A 15,299-nucleotide genomic window follows, 5' to 3' on the forward strand; every position below is an offset into this window, starting at 1 on the left:
ATAAAATAAAAAGATCTGCTCTTCCCCCCAAAAGACCATGACTTCTCTAAAGGAACTCCCCGTAAAAACACTGACTTATAAAAAGAGAACCCTAAGGAAACATTGGAAGTCCCAGAGCACCAGTATCTGCTGCACTCTGACCTCCTGACCTTGTGTGGGCCTTCCGTTCCACATCCCAACAGACTGGAGTGGTGGGGAATGCAACATCCCTCTTAGGTGTTCGGGATTACAGGTTGCTGCATGAACACGAATAGAAGGCAATCTGTTTTCCAAGAGATCGTATGTAAGAAGGAGATGCTAGAACATCACTATATAAGTTCAAGTCTAGCAGCTGTTAAAGAAAAAATTATTTGTGACACTTGTAAACAGTAAGGCATACTTTATTCAGCACCGTCATGATAGGTACAGGGACCACTGCGATGGGGTTGTGCAATAGGGAGAGAGGTTAGGCCCCACACTGAATACAACAAGGAAGAGTGCGCATTTATAGCCAAGGGGCAGAGTGGGGTGGTCAGTGGATGAGTAATTACCGAGAGGAAGGAAACGTCAGGGAAAAGGAAAGATTCTGGCTGAACAGACAGAGCAGGATTGTTGTTGGAGGCAGGCCAGGGTGACCACCTCCATCTGGAGGACGGTAAGGGATGAGGATTCATTTGGTCAGATGTTAAGGGTGTGCTGATATCAAGGGTGCTCTGATAAATGAGACCCACAGAAGTTGAGTGGCTTCTCTAAGGTCACTAAGGGATTAACCACAGGGAGCCAGGCCTGGTAGAACAGGGCAATGAACCCATTGTGCCTGGGGGATTTTGACTAAACTGTCTTAGCAGGATATTTGCTAAAATTAGGCTTTGGAGGGTATACCCAAAGACTGACCTATCTGAAGAAGAGCTCAGAGGAGCCTACTAGAGTTTGGTCATGGAGAGAATCTTCATGACTGCTCCTTGTGGGCAGTTTTTATTAACAACAGCCAAATAAGACAATCAAAAATAGATATGTACCAGCCCTGCAATGCATTTTTATTTTCTCTTTTTTCTCTTCTCTTTCCGCTCTCTCCTCTTTCTCTTTTTAATCCTTTCTTTTTCCTTTAAGTTAGAGTGTACTTCTCATTTACTCCTGTTTTTCTCCCTCTTTCCAAGTGTCCACTGCCAGAGAGCCCTAGGCTAGGAATCTGGAGACCTAGGAATTCTGAGGCCAGTGGTGCCGTTAAGCACATCTGTAATTTGGGGCTTTCAACATTCGGGACAATAGCTTCCTGGTCTGAGAAAAGATAAGGCATTTGATTTATTGAGGTTTTAACGTTCTAGATCCATGCTCTGTGTCTGCCGGTGACATCCATGGGTATTGCTTACCACAGTGAGTAGCACACAGGCCTGAAAAATCACTGGCCCTGGTCAATGGTGATGCAGTTTCCTGATCCCAGCCATCTAGATACAGTGTGAACATCTCACCTGAGGCGCGTTCTGTTATTCCAAATTCTTCCAGTTTTGTCATTTTGCATAACCTGATTCAAACATTTTGTCATGTTTTCTGCCATTTATGGACTTTGTGACCATGAGTATAAACTTAGTCTTTTATTAGTAGTCACTAACACTAGAAAAACCTAGTTTTCAGTTGCTCTATGTTACTTTCGACATGCCTCTAAGTTAGGGCCCATGCCCTGGGCAGGACCGCTGAGGCGATGTTTCAGGAACTGCACCTTACTCTGTTCTAAACATTACTAAGATTGTTTTTGAAATTTCTGTCTTCAGTGAATTCTCAAGGGAACTGTGAAAGATTCCCACAGTGTGGCCTTTTCAAGTGCAAGTATTTTGTGTGTTCATGTCCCTAAGAGCTGGCTCGATCCAACAGCTCTGTGAATGAGTGATGAGCCTAAGACCAGTTCAATGTGCTGGTGGCCCCTTTGCTCCCAAATTAGCCAGCAATGTATATTGGTAAGCATATGGGTTCTTGTCACTGTTCTTACACAGAAGTCATATGTTTTATTTTCTTTTTACATAATACATAGTGGCATTCATTTGTTTCAAAGAAATGTCTAACTACAAATTGGTTCTATAGGCAAAAATGCCACAACACAATGGCTTCTCCTAAAATGGCTGAAAATATGTGCTCATTTAAATTATATAGTTTCTAAAACTGCTATTAAAGTGCATGAGGAGGAGGCATGTCCATCTGTAAGGATGAGGTGTTGGGTTCCTGTGCCCAGGTGGGAGGGTGTTTCTAATGACATACTGAGCGGTTCACGGTCCATCAAAACCCTTCTTCCCCTACTTCGCCTTAAGAGGAGCTGCCTCTGAGTCACAGCCCATTGAGCCAAGGTCCTTTAGTTATCAGCTTTCCTGGGAGGGAAGCAAGAGACCTCTTCCAGACTGTCACCTTTGTCAGCTTTTCATTGCTAATTTCATGGTTTGTTTAAGAAAATTTTTTCCTGAAAACTCTTTCAGCTTTCTGTATCTCCCTCCTCTCCTTCCTGCCCCCTGTTTAGGCAAACACCTGGCTTTTTTGCAGGGACTACATACTCTCCTAAGTGCTTTAATGCTCTCATCCAGGGGACTGGTTTGCGAACTTCCTGTTGGGGTCTTTAATGAGAAAATACAAAGGAACACTTGCGGCATTGAGGTCATCCAGTCACAGTCCCTTAGCTTTGTGTGGCACCATGTGGGGTCCATTCCTTTCATTTAGTTTCTTGGATGCAGTAGGGGTTTTTGTAAAATTAATTATTCTGTGTTACACTGGTACATACCTCCAGATTATTTCCAGCAGAGGCTTGCCGGGGTTCTAGAGATTTGACAAGGCTGGGATTCGGACAGGAGCCCTCGTTTTGGACGGTGGTCAGGCTAGAAGCAGGAAGGGGAACAGTGCAGGGAGGACCACTTCACTGGGCCCCCCTGCCCTGCAGGTTGCCATCTGTGCCCCATCCGCTCATTTTCAGTAAACCGACTGCCTTAATCTGGGGCGAAAGGATATTTTTGTTTCTGTCAACCTCAACTCCACTGACCTTATAATGAACGCTTCCTTCCTTTCCTCGTTTTTCTCCCCAGCTGTCAGCCAAGCTGAACAGCCTTCCGATACTCATCTCCATGAGGCTGGAGTTCCTGAGGATCCTCTGCAGCCACGAGCACTACCTCAACCTGAACCTCTTCTTCATGAATGCTGACGCCGCTCCCGCGTCGCCCTGCCCCTCCATTTCCTCCCAGGTGATCCGCTGGCTGAGAGAACTGCACTCCCTGTTTCTCTTCACTCGCTCAGTTTAGTCATGGATTCTGTAAAGGCTGCTGTTTTTAAGTAAAAGAAAAATGAGGCTATTGAAACAGATCAGTCGATGCAGATAACTACAAGTGTGCTACCCAGAGTCGTACCACCTGACCGAGCATTTACATGCTCAGTGATTGATTTCTTTCTAGGCTCAGGATCCCTGCTGAGGCCGAGCAAGGAGTCCACATACCCTATGAAAATTGAGAAGTTTGTAGAAGAGTCATATGTCTTTTTCTGTCTCACATGAGTCACCTTTCTACTTTAGCTTGATAGTCTCATTCACTTTTCCTAAACCGCTGCACCACAAAGTTTATGAAATTGCAGGCTCCTTTATATTGATTCCAAAATGATCTAATAGTGTTTTTAAACATGGATATTATATCTTCGAACTTTCTTAGACCTTTTTGCTGATACTGTTACAGAATGCAAGTCAGCACAAGATGAGTCCACCTTGAATCATTGTGCAGACAATTTAGCTCTCGAAGCATTGAAAAGAACTCATTATAAACCAAGCAAGCAACCTGTTTTATAGAGAGTATACTTCTAACAAGTCTTGGACATGATCATCCAAAAAGAGTAACAGCTGTATTAATACTTAGAGACAGGACTTTGGCCAAGAACAGTGTTTCTCAAGTTAGGTTTGACGGGCCCCAGATTCTGGACAGTTTTGAGAGGTATTAGCCAAATACAGGATTCCAAAGTCATATCAGTTTTGGAAACCCTGTGTTGACAGATTTCTTTGCAGAAAGTCATCCAAGAGTCTCCAACTTTTTCCTGTAAGTTGTGAACACACCAGGGAGTGGTACAGGAGGAAATGGGAGGGGCGCACGGCAAGCAGTGATTCCCAACGTGATTTGAGCTTTTTGTTTCTCTTCCATAGATTTCTCAAGGGATTGGTGTCCTCTAGCAAAACTTTAAGGAAATGCTATTTTATAATCACATTCCATTTATATGGAACAAATCAGAGAAGCAAGTGGGATTTCTCAATATTAGGTTCTATTTCTGTTGCATATTCCTTGATACTAGCACAAAGGTGAAGGCTTGTCTTATTAATTTAAAAAAAAATAGTCTTGCCAAAAGACATGAGCCAGATATTAGCTACATGACTGTGGGTGTGGACTAAGAAAGGTCTGTCTTGCAAACAGCAGTTCCAAATGTGCTAACTTTGCCCTAGGTCCTCACCCATATTTCCCTTGTGACTACCCCAAGGAGTTGGGAAACTGTCACAGTTTCCAGAGACATTTTAGATTCTCTTAGTGAAATATAAAGTGTGCCCCATAGGCACAGGGATTGCCTAAGACTGGCCAGGCTGACCTTTCCCTGAACTTGACATTGCTTCTAGTTTCCAAGCCAGCCTAATTCAAACACCGTGTGTAAATCACATTTAGTGAAGCGCAGTGTACAGGGGCCTGTATGTCACAAAGGGGGCAGCTCCTCAGAGAGTAATTGCCGACTCACAGGTACAGCACTGGATCCAGTTCCTATTCCCCTATGCAATGGTTATCCTAGGATTTTCACCTTCAACTTTTGATTGTGGGTGGGAAGGAAGCGTTACTCATTGTGTGACAGACTCTGGATGCTTTTGTTATATCTCTCCCAATGGGCGGTCCTCTCTCCGTGGGAATGGGGAGGTTAAGTGACCACTGTACGTCCTGGTTTCCTCGTCTGTCCTGTGGAGATAGTAGTGGTACCTGCCTCACTGGGTAGTGCTTACAAAGCCTGCCAATACCACATGCTCAATAAGTAGCAGCTCTTGTGATCTTAATTCCAGTTCTTGTTACTCATAGAACTTCCCCTTGCGTTTCTGCAGAACTCAAGCTCCTGCTCCAGTTTCCAGGACCAGAAGATTGCCAGTATGTTCGATCTGACTCCAGAGTACCGCCAGCAGCACTTCCTCACTGGGCTTCTCTTCACTGAACTGGCTGCTTCCCTGGATGCCGAAGGGGAAGGGTATGTTTCTGACATTACAAATGGAATACGAAGCAAAAAAGAATTCTGCTGCCTACTCAAGTTTGCAGTTCAACCCCTTGTGCTTGGTGAATAACATTGCCGTTCACCAGTTCCGAAGAGTAAGAGCGTCAGTGCTTTCAGAAAACTGTGCCCACAGGAGTGTGGGAAGGCCTGGGGAGGGAGAGAAAACACAGAATGGCAGTTTCCAATCACGTTCATTGAGAAGAACTTCCCAGCTCTACGCGTAGCAGGCTTCCCAGAGCTGCTTGGTCAGTGAACTCCTCAGGAACGAAGCCATTTTCAGCACGTGCCCCTGGGGGGGGTCAGTATGCACACAGGGGTAGCAGAAAGATGCCACCAGGCTCAATGCTGACAAAGAAAGTGGCTGCTAATGAGAAAGCAGTTGCCCTTTGTCCAGATTCGCAAGAGACCCTCCCAAGCTTAGAGAAGGCTCAGGTCCAGGGCTTATAAATCCTTTGATTTCTTCTAAACCTGATCACCAAGGGGCCTGTGGCAGTCTCCAGCCTTGAAGTCAATGGACAGGGAGGATGGTCAACTACCAGCTTCTTTCCTTCTCCCCATATCCTCCACGAGCCCATATGATCAGAAAATGACCGTCTCCCCAATTTGATGGAAAGAAGCAATGCTTTCCAAAATGATATATATTCTATGGAACAATTACTGAATGCCTTACACGGAGCAGACACACTTGAGTGTTGGAGCATATCAGAATCAGTGCACAAAACAGACAAAATTCCCTGCCCCCACAGAGCTCACCATTCAGGGACTCAGATCCCAAGGTCCTTAGGATCGGAATGTAATCTGGTGTTTCGATTAGACTCACAGGAGTGAAGGAACTTGCCCACAGTTACATAGCAGGACCAAGTCCTGAGACGGTCTTCCAAGCCCCTCCCCAGCGCTCACTCTCCCTACCACACCATCTTTTGGCCTGGGAAACCTATTTCCATGACTCGGCCCTCTGTCTTCTGCTGCTGAAGAAGTTTCTGGGGGAAAGTATGCTGATTAATGGCAGTGTGGCTGTATGTTACAGATTTTTGTTTAACTGGAAGTTCTCAAGTTCTCTCAAAGTGCTTATAATTTAGTGAAGGAAACAGGACATTTCTGCATGAAACTATTGCAGGAGGACATCCAAGTTAGTGTAACTGCACTAACAAATAGATTTTACATGCTTTGCTCCTGCTTATACTGCCTCAGTAAATGTATGTCTCTGTCTGCTAGTGAGTGTGGGAAACCTCATGTTCTTAGCTCTGAATTCTGCCTCTTCCTGTGTGTATCCTTAGTGAGCTTCATTTTCCAAGGCTTCAATTTCATCTTCTCTCAACTCTAACTAAACTCCTCTTAATTTTCTCAGTAGCATTTCTAGCCTATAATTAACCTGAATTTCCGCAGCAACATGAAGTGCCCTGACACATTCTGATAGAGTGCTAACATGAAGGTCTGAGCCCAAGGAAAATTGCCTTCACACATGCATACACACACACACACACATACTTTTTAAACTGTCCTTTAATAGGACTGATTTACATGATTTCTGAAAGTACTCTTAGTAATCACATTAGCAGTAGTTCTGTTTTCAATTTCCCTTCTAGTCAGATGTCCGAAGAAACAGCCCTGACATCTGTTTTGATTCCTTGTAAATTTGTTGCTGTTATTATACTAGCAAAACACACCATACCTTTTCTCCCCACAGTGGGTAACTAATTAAAATCCGGTAACACAATAATCCCTGATTACTGGGTTGATCAATTACTCTCCCAGTAAGCCTTTAGAAGTACTCCCACAAATTTTACTGTGTGTCCTGAACTCTCAGAAAGATCTCACTCTTTAACAATACTTCCTCTTCATCAGTATCTCCTTCTGTGGCCAAGACAATCAGTAGACCCACCAACACCTGCCCATCTGTGGCACAAGGGCCAGGTGGACAGATCTTAGTACCTGGACACCTGAAAGGAGCCACAACTCCAGTTTCTAATGGATCTCTCTGCAGCCCTCTTTACCAGGGGGTGTCTACAGATGTCTGCACATCAATAAATCTGTAGTGTTTTTGCCCTGGCTGCTGTAGCTCAGACAGGCCTGAAAACCAAAGGGTCACTGGTTCAATTCCCAGTCAGGGCACGTGCCTGGGTTGCAGGCTGGGTCCCCAGTGGAGGGTGCATGAGAGGCAACCACACATTGATGTTTCTCTCCTTCTCTCCTTCCCTTCTCTCTAAAAATAAATAAAATAAAATAAAAATTTAAATTTAAATAAATCATAGTGTTTTCAAGCATGTGGAAATTACCTGGCACCAAGGTGCCAGCAGATTCAGTGTCTGGTGAAGACCCCCTTCCTAGTCAGAGATGGTCATCTTCTCTGTGTCCTTCATGGAAGAATTGGGCAAGGGAGCGCTCTGGAGTCTCCTAAAGGAAGAATCCCTATAGTGGTCCTAAGGGCTCTGCCCTCACTCATGACCTAATCCGTGCCCACAGGCCCAGACAGTCACTTTGAGGATTAGGTTTCAGCCTGTGAATTTTGTGGGGACACAAACATGTCATCCATAGCACCTTCATACACATTAGGATGGCTAATAAAAAAGACCGACAGTAACAAGTGTTGACAAATGGACTATGGATAATTCATGCATTCCTGCTAGGGATGATAAATGGTGTAGCCACTGTTGAAAGCACTTTGAAGTCCCTCTAAAGGTTAGTCACAGAGTTACCATATGAGCCAATAATTCTACCCTGATGTATATGTCCAATAGAAATAAAATTTATATCTACACAAAGACTTATACAAAAATATTCATAGCAGCATTCATAATTTATAATAGTCAAAAAGTGGAGCCCTGGTTGGTGTAGCTTAGTGGATTTAATGCTAGCCTATGAACCAGAAGGTCATAGGTTCAATTTCCCGGTCAAGGCACATGCCTGGGTTTCAGGCCAGGTCCCCAGTTTGGGACATGTGAGAGGAAACCAGCTGATGTGTCTCCCATGTATGCATTAAAAAAGTAGGAACAGTTCAAATATCCATCAGTGGGTAAATAAAAGGTCATATACTCATGCAGTATTATTTAACAATAAAATGTAATGAAGTGCTTGATGCTACAACATGATGAACTTGGAAACTTCGTGCTAACAGCAGACCCAGGACTAGAACACAGGCAGTCTGTCTCTGAGCTGTACACACTACCATCCAATTTTGCTTGATTTTTACATCGTCACCCTGTTGTTTAGGAGCATTCTGGTCACGCCTTGTTGTTTAAGACCATTTTGGTCGCTCTCCCTCATAACCTCCGTAACCTCCAGTGTTCTGTGTTGTGCCAACAGGATCATCAAAGTGCAAAGGAAAGCTGTCAGTGCCATTCACAGCCTGCTAAGTTCTCACGACCTGGACCCGCGCTGTGTCAAATCAGAGGTGAAGGTCAAAATTGCTGCTCTTTACCTGCCTTTGGTTGGCATCATTTTGGATGCTCTGCCGCAGTTCTATGACTTTACAGGTAACCATACTTTCTGTTTCCTTCTCTGGGTTGATGAGGGGCCCTGCCAAGTGTTCCACTAGAGTGAGGTTTCTGTCATTAGCTCTAGTGCTGACATGGTTATGTGAACAGTTCTGCTCATCGGTGCTCCCCAGACCTTTTTATGGCCCCGATACATTTTTTTTATTTAAAGCACATAGACCTGTGTAGGTTTTTTATTTAGAAATTATTTGTTTGCTCATCCATTCATTCATTCACTCATTCATTCATTGGTCTGCTGGTATATAATGAACTTTATAAACTATACACCACAAAGGATGAGATGATAACAGAATCACAATCCCTTTGGAAATTACTCCTCCAATGCCTTAAAAATACAGGTACTCCTTAACTTTTCTTTTATGAATGCTTAAGCAAAGAAGCAGCCTCAAATGAACCTAAACAACTGTTCCATGCAAAAACAAAAAATCATGGTGTCTTTCAGTATTAGGAAATTCTGCTGTAGCAGAGGAATTTTGCCTTTGGCACTAAAAAGCTGATGCTAAGGTTTGGAAGTTGGTATCTCACAAAGAAAGAGAGGAAAGGATGGATTATCTCAAAGGGTGTATACTACAGTGTGGATTGGGGAATGTAAAGGAGCAAAACTACCCTACACCTGAGAATAACAATCTCATTGCCTGCACACACACAGAGGATTCTAACCACTTCAGAATGGTTCTTTGCTTTCCCCCTAACTCAGGAAAGGTTCTTAGAAATTACCACACTGCTCCTTGGCTGATGAAGCATCCTGGGGTCTGAGGAATGCTTACATGAGCCCAGCATCCTTGCAGGCAATAATCCTTGGAATCTTGGAAGCACACACATTTTCTTGCTTCCTCTAATGCAAAGTATCATGTATGAGTAAATTATTTCTAAGATCATTGTTGGTGAAAATTATTTAGCTCATAAAATGAGCAAAAGAGCAGCCAAGGAAAATGGCCACAGAAGCAAGCTTGGTTCACAGGGCGAGCGAGCTGGGTGAGATGCGTAGAGCTTCCTCTAGCAGTGCCCGACTGGAGGGCAAGTGCAGAACAGAGTCATCTTCAAACTTTTAAGTTGCAGTTCAGAGCAGGATATCTTGCAGACCATTGGCAGAATTTTGCATGAGAGTTTCTAAAAAGTTTCATTTAAAGACCCATCACTGGTTTGTTCCCAAAGCACCCATTGTTCCTTGATGATTAGAATTTTCCTAATCAGTTACTTGAGGTCAAAACTTTTTAGCACTTTGTCTTTGAACCTTTTAAATCTCACTAATTTCTTTACATATACATTGAACCGTATGCTTGTGATGTAGTGACAGGTGGGTAAACAGTAAAAAGTATCCCATTATTAATGTGATATAATACATCTATTTTATATGTAATCTTTAGTTTGATAAATGAATAAGAATATAGTCTTTAAAAAAAGATATAGCCCTGGTCAGGTGGCTTAGCTGGCTGGAGCATTGTCTCATACACCAAAAGGTTGTAGGTTTGATTCCCAGTCAGAGCACGTTTGGGTTCGATCCCTGGTCAGGGCGTGTATGGGAGGCAGCAGGTCAATGTTTCTCTCTCCCTTTTCTCTCTCTCTAAACTCAATAAACATATTCTCAGATGAGGATTAAAAAATAAGAAAAATAAAATTAAGTTAAAAGGCTACAACTTAAATCAAACCCCAGCCCGTTTATTACTGTATGGGACCTTGGAGGAGACCCTCGGCCTTTCAGTGACTGTCCCTTCCCCAGGAGCAGCAGTGTGGTCATGGGCCTGCGTCTCAGAGGGAGCGAGAGGACTTCTGTGGGAGCCCTCCGTGCAGCACATGTGCAGACGCTCCCTTTTCTTGTAACTGTACCCCTGTGCGTATCTACAGGAAGGGAGACTGGACCCCCAGACATCCCTATAATACTATCAGGTCTTGTAGAATTTCTCTGCCATTCATTTTACCATGCGTTTGAAACTCCAACTGCCTTAAAACATAATACTGAATTACTATTTTTAAAAATTGAGCTCTTAAAAACACTGAGTTCTGTTTGCAGAACTTTAGCAGATGAAAATACCATTCACACCCTACTTTTTCTGAAAAATTGAAGGTCCAAATACTGGTACTGTTGACAGGTCTAATAAAATATGAGCTGTTAACAGACCAATTGGTTGCAAGTGTTTTAACACACTTTTCTAAGCATTTTCTAAATCCTTTTTGTATGTGTGATCGGTAGTGTTCTTAAAAACCAACCATTTGAACCTTTTTGTTTGAATACATCTATGCCTATGTGTAAAATATGTTATGTCTATATTATAGATAGAAGTTAACATTCATTTCAAACACTTAAAATTTAATAAAGTATTGCTTAATTTATGAAAATAGCTTGTTCTATGAAGTACTTGTTTAATGCTATAATTATAGGCTCCTTTATATTCAGTTATTATATAAAATATGTGTAAATTTTTAAAACATTATAGGAAAGTGTTATGAAAGCTTTGAGATTTTCATCTTCACCATTTTAAGATTAATTTCTAGCAGCATCTTGTACTGGATGTTTTGCCTCTTTTTATTAGCCTGCTTTTCCCTGTCCATAGTGACAGATGAGTAATGCTGAGCATCAGGGTTGAATTACTGTGCTGGTTTCAGGACTGATAAGGATCAGTCGCGCCTTGGGTGTTGGGTAGGGGGCATAGGAAAGCACCATTTTTGGCTTGACATTACCAAAGATTTTTTTAAGACTTATAAATTTGGGGGTTGGTTTTGAGAATCACTGTTTTTATTTTTTATTGTATTTTTTCCATGAGACAACTATTTAAAGCAGCTTTCAGCTTACAGCAAAATTGAGGGAAGGTGTGGAGATTATTCCCCGTACACGTACCTCCTGCTTTAAATGTGTCGGAACACATGCATCGCCTCCCCCATTAGCAGCATCCCCCACCAGAATGGTGGGTTTCTTACACATGACACACTACTGACACACCACTGTCACCTAAAATGCATAGTTTACATTAGGGTTCACTCTTGGTGTTGTACCTTCTAAGGGTGTGGATAAATGTATAGTCCATGTCCATCTCTGTAGTATCGTAAGGAGCTTCTCTGCCCGAATACTCCTCTGTGCTCTGCATGTTCATCCCTCCCCTTCCCCTAGCCCTTGGCAACCATTGAACTCTTACTGTTTCCATAGCTTCATCTTTTCCAGAGCGCCACGTAAGTAGAATCATATAGTACTGTAGCCTTTTAGATTGGCTTCATTTACTTAGCAGTATGCATTTAAGGTTCTTCCATATATTTTCATAGCTCGGTAGCTCATTTCTTTTTAGTATTGAATAACATTTCTTGTCTGGATGTACTAGAATTCTTTCATCCATTCACCTGCTGCAGGACATCTTGGTTGATTTAAAGTTTTGGCAATTATTAATGAAGCCACTATAAACACTTGAATGCAGGTGTTTATTTGAGCATAAGTTTTCAACTCCTTTGAAATGCCAAGGGTAAATGCCAAGGAGCACCGCTGCATTGATGAGACCACCGATGTTTGAATTGCAGCTGCAGATGCCCGTGGTGGGAAAAACCGCACCAGTTATTCAGATGAAGAACAAGAAGGGATCGGTGCAATTAACCATAATGTGGCACTGGCCATCGCTGGGAATCATTTTAATTTGAAGACAAATGGAACAATGCTGTCTTCCTTGGTATGTTGCCCATTTCCCTAGTTTATTTTTCTTTTTATGTCTTCTCCCATCTTCTGATGAGCTTGTTTTACAATCACCTATTAGAACCTACCATAAAGTAGGCAGTGAGATTTCTGCTGTATTGCTTGATGGTGGAAGGAGCCACCATGAGGCGGGCAGCCATGCAGGGAAATGGTGCATATGAGGCTACACGCAATCAGGCAGGGTGCTGGCCCCAGCAGGAGAGTCACAGTTCAAAATCAGAGTCTCAGTGGTGCCAAGTTCAAGGCTCAGAAAACCAGGGAAGAAGTAAACCTGGGAAATCAGATTATTGCAGAGGATCAAACCAAGGCTCCCTCAGGTAGAAGGTTTGAACTATGTTTATTCTATGTATTTATTATTCACAGTGTGTCTGTCTCCAAAAAAAGATTGAAGGTTACTTGACAGAGCACTTCTTAAGCAAGTCTTTGGCTTCTCAAGGTTCCCAGAGACTCTGAGCAGAGGCATTCGGCTCTGTCCTCATGCACAGACTGTAGGTTTAAAGAGGGGCTCTTCCTGGAATAAACCTTCTGATTCACTTGAGATGCAATCTCTTTCTGTTCCTTGATGATCTCTGCCATCCCTTTGTCAAGTTAGCTCTGCATCCTCCAGCTAATTTAACTGCACATTACTGTGTACAGACCACCTGCGGAGGACTCAGCTCAGTTCTCTCCTGGGAAGGCAGCGTCTAGACCTAATTTTGCTAGATGACTTCTTTCTCTTTCCTCCAGCAGTTAGTCACTCTGCCACCCACATCCCCAGTAAACAAACCCTCATGAGGGTTGGAGGACCAGAGGAAAAAAAAGCTGACAGCTTACAGCACTCATTCTATAGTTTGGAAAATACTGTTTTATGACTTCCTCCACCTTTCTAATATCCATCAAAGGAAAGTTAGCTGCTTGAGATGCTGGGTGCCTTTTACATTGTTGTTTGATCTAAGGGCAAATGCCAAATTCCCAAAGTTCATCTATTAGAAGATATTCCCTGTGAAGTTATATCTAACGATTTCATATCTTGTTATCACCATACTCAGAAAAACTAGTCACGTCATTAGCCCTTATCATCACCATCAATGCCAACATTTCCCTCATGTACTCACAAATACCTCATTGCAAGTTCACCGCTGTATTCCACTGGATGCCAGCTACGTCACTTGAACCAAGGCTGCAGCTACATACTGTTCTTGGTGCTGATTTGATTAAGTAGCAGAAAGGATGCCCAGCACTCTAACACGAACTCTCATGGCCCCAGCGTATTAAAGGAAATAGCCTGACGCCCCACTCCCACACACCCAGGAAGACAAACTGTGGTTAAAGTCACATTGCAGAGGACTCCACTAAATTATGGATTTGGTTAATTTGTTGAGCATATTATACTTTAGACTCTGTGACAAAGAAGTTAAATTTTGAACGGTAGGGTGTTTCTGGAACCTAGCCAGGCCAGTTCTCTGCTATAAGACTCTGCTTTAATTTGTCCAGTGTCCAGATTGAAGGAAAAATACTTAGAGATCTTAGCATCATGGGAGCCCCTTTTTATCACTGAGATTACAGGTGGGGGTTCAAGGTCCAGGAAAGACCACCAGACCACAGAGCTCCTGAGGCAGAGAGTGCCCAAAGATGCGTGGCGAAAAGCCCGGCTCAAATACTGTCCCAGGTGAGCCCTCTGGCCAGGCAGCCCAGCTCAAAGAACACAGCTTCTCTGCAGGGAAAGACTGAGTTCCTGGAGAAGACCCCAGCTGTGTTAGAAATACAGCGAGAGTGTTCTAAGAGATTAACACCCCTTAAAACTCTCAGTGTTTCTGCTGCTCAACTTCTTCCCCGGCATTTTTCTCCCCATCTGCCTGCTTCCAGCCCTACAAGCATTACAACATGCTAAATGCCGACACAACCAGAAACCTCATGATTTGCTTCCTCTGGATCATGAAAAATGCAGACCAGAGCCTCATTAAGAAGTGGATTGCTGACCTGCCATCAGTGCAGCTGAACAGGATTCTAGATCTCCTTTTCATCTGTGTCTCATGTTTTGAGTACAAGGTAGGTGCACAATGGCTCAGTTTTAGACTCACGTTCATCTCCCAAGTCCCATCCTATCTGGTGTTTGTCCCCCTCTTTCTGAACAGTGGAGGCATCAGTAATTTTTCTTATTTCTGTATTAAAATCCATAACCTATTTGCAAATCCATAACCTCTATAGAGGCCACAGGGAAAGGATCTCTGCCTCTGCAGAGAGAATCCCACCCCTGTAAACAGGACTTTAGCTGTGGGATCCCCTAAAACAGTGTCTCTGGGTAGCACACATCCAAAGTGGCCGGAGCCACCTCGGAGTACACAGATTTCCCCATGGACATAGATCTTACCAAACTCAATGTCCTTCCTTCTCTGTCCTGTCCAGGGAAAGGCAAGTTCTGACAAAGTCAGCACCCAAGTCCTGCAGAAGTCGAGAGATGTCAAGGCCAGACTAGAAGAGGCTTTGCTCCGTGGTGAAGGGGCCAGAGGGGAGATGATGCGGCGCCGGGGTCCAGGTGCGTTTGATCCACCCTTCTCTGCTTTCTGCCAGAGTTCTGCACCTTCTGTGGGAAGGAATGTCCTCCCGACATGAGGAGACTCCATCACTGACTTAAGGCATTATGGGAATAGAAACCAGCAGGTTCTTAGATTCTATGCATGGCATGTGTAATATTAGTTCTGTGTCTCTAAGAGAAAGCTATGTTCCTGAGGTCACAGGAACCCCAGAAATGTCCCCAGTGGGGGTGGTCAAAGATCACATCCCAGAAGGGGAGTCACAGTGTGAGAGAAATGGTGTCTCTGTCAAGGCTGAAGGCAGGATAATTGACTTGTCTCTGTGGAGCATGGTCAATACACTGGATAGTTCTAGTTCCAAGATCATCTCCCCAAATCACTCAGGGCACTATC

General features: G+C 43.5%; 1 protein-coding gene across 4 annotated transcripts in view; it reads left to right on the forward strand.

Annotated features, from left to right (window-relative positions):
• Positions 1–15,299, forward strand: part of DOCK8 (dedicator of cytokinesis 8) — a 220,156-nt gene that overhangs the window by 166,509 nt on the left and 38,348 nt on the right. For all 4 annotated transcript variants that reach the window (XM_037165574.2, XM_037165576.2, XM_037165575.2 and 1 more), the window contains 6 exons: positions 3,039–3,194; positions 5,063–5,202; positions 8,530–8,699; positions 12,225–12,370; positions 14,239–14,421; positions 14,779–14,908. In XM_037165574.2, the coding sequence (XP_037021469.2) occupies positions 3,039–3,194; positions 5,063–5,202; positions 8,530–8,699; positions 12,225–12,370; positions 14,239–14,421; positions 14,779–14,908 (925 nt within the window). The remainder of the gene's footprint in view (positions 1–3,038; positions 3,195–5,062; positions 5,203–8,529; positions 8,700–12,224; positions 12,371–14,238; positions 14,422–14,778; positions 14,909–15,299) is intronic.

Source organism: Artibeus jamaicensis, unplaced genomic scaffold (assembly GCF_021234435.1).
Source record: "Artibeus jamaicensis isolate MK-2021 breed Jamaican fruit bat unplaced genomic scaffold, CSHL_Jam_final scaffold_1964, whole genome shotgun sequence".
Classification (NCBI taxonomy): domain Eukaryota; kingdom Metazoa; phylum Chordata; class Mammalia; order Chiroptera; family Phyllostomidae; genus Artibeus; species Artibeus jamaicensis.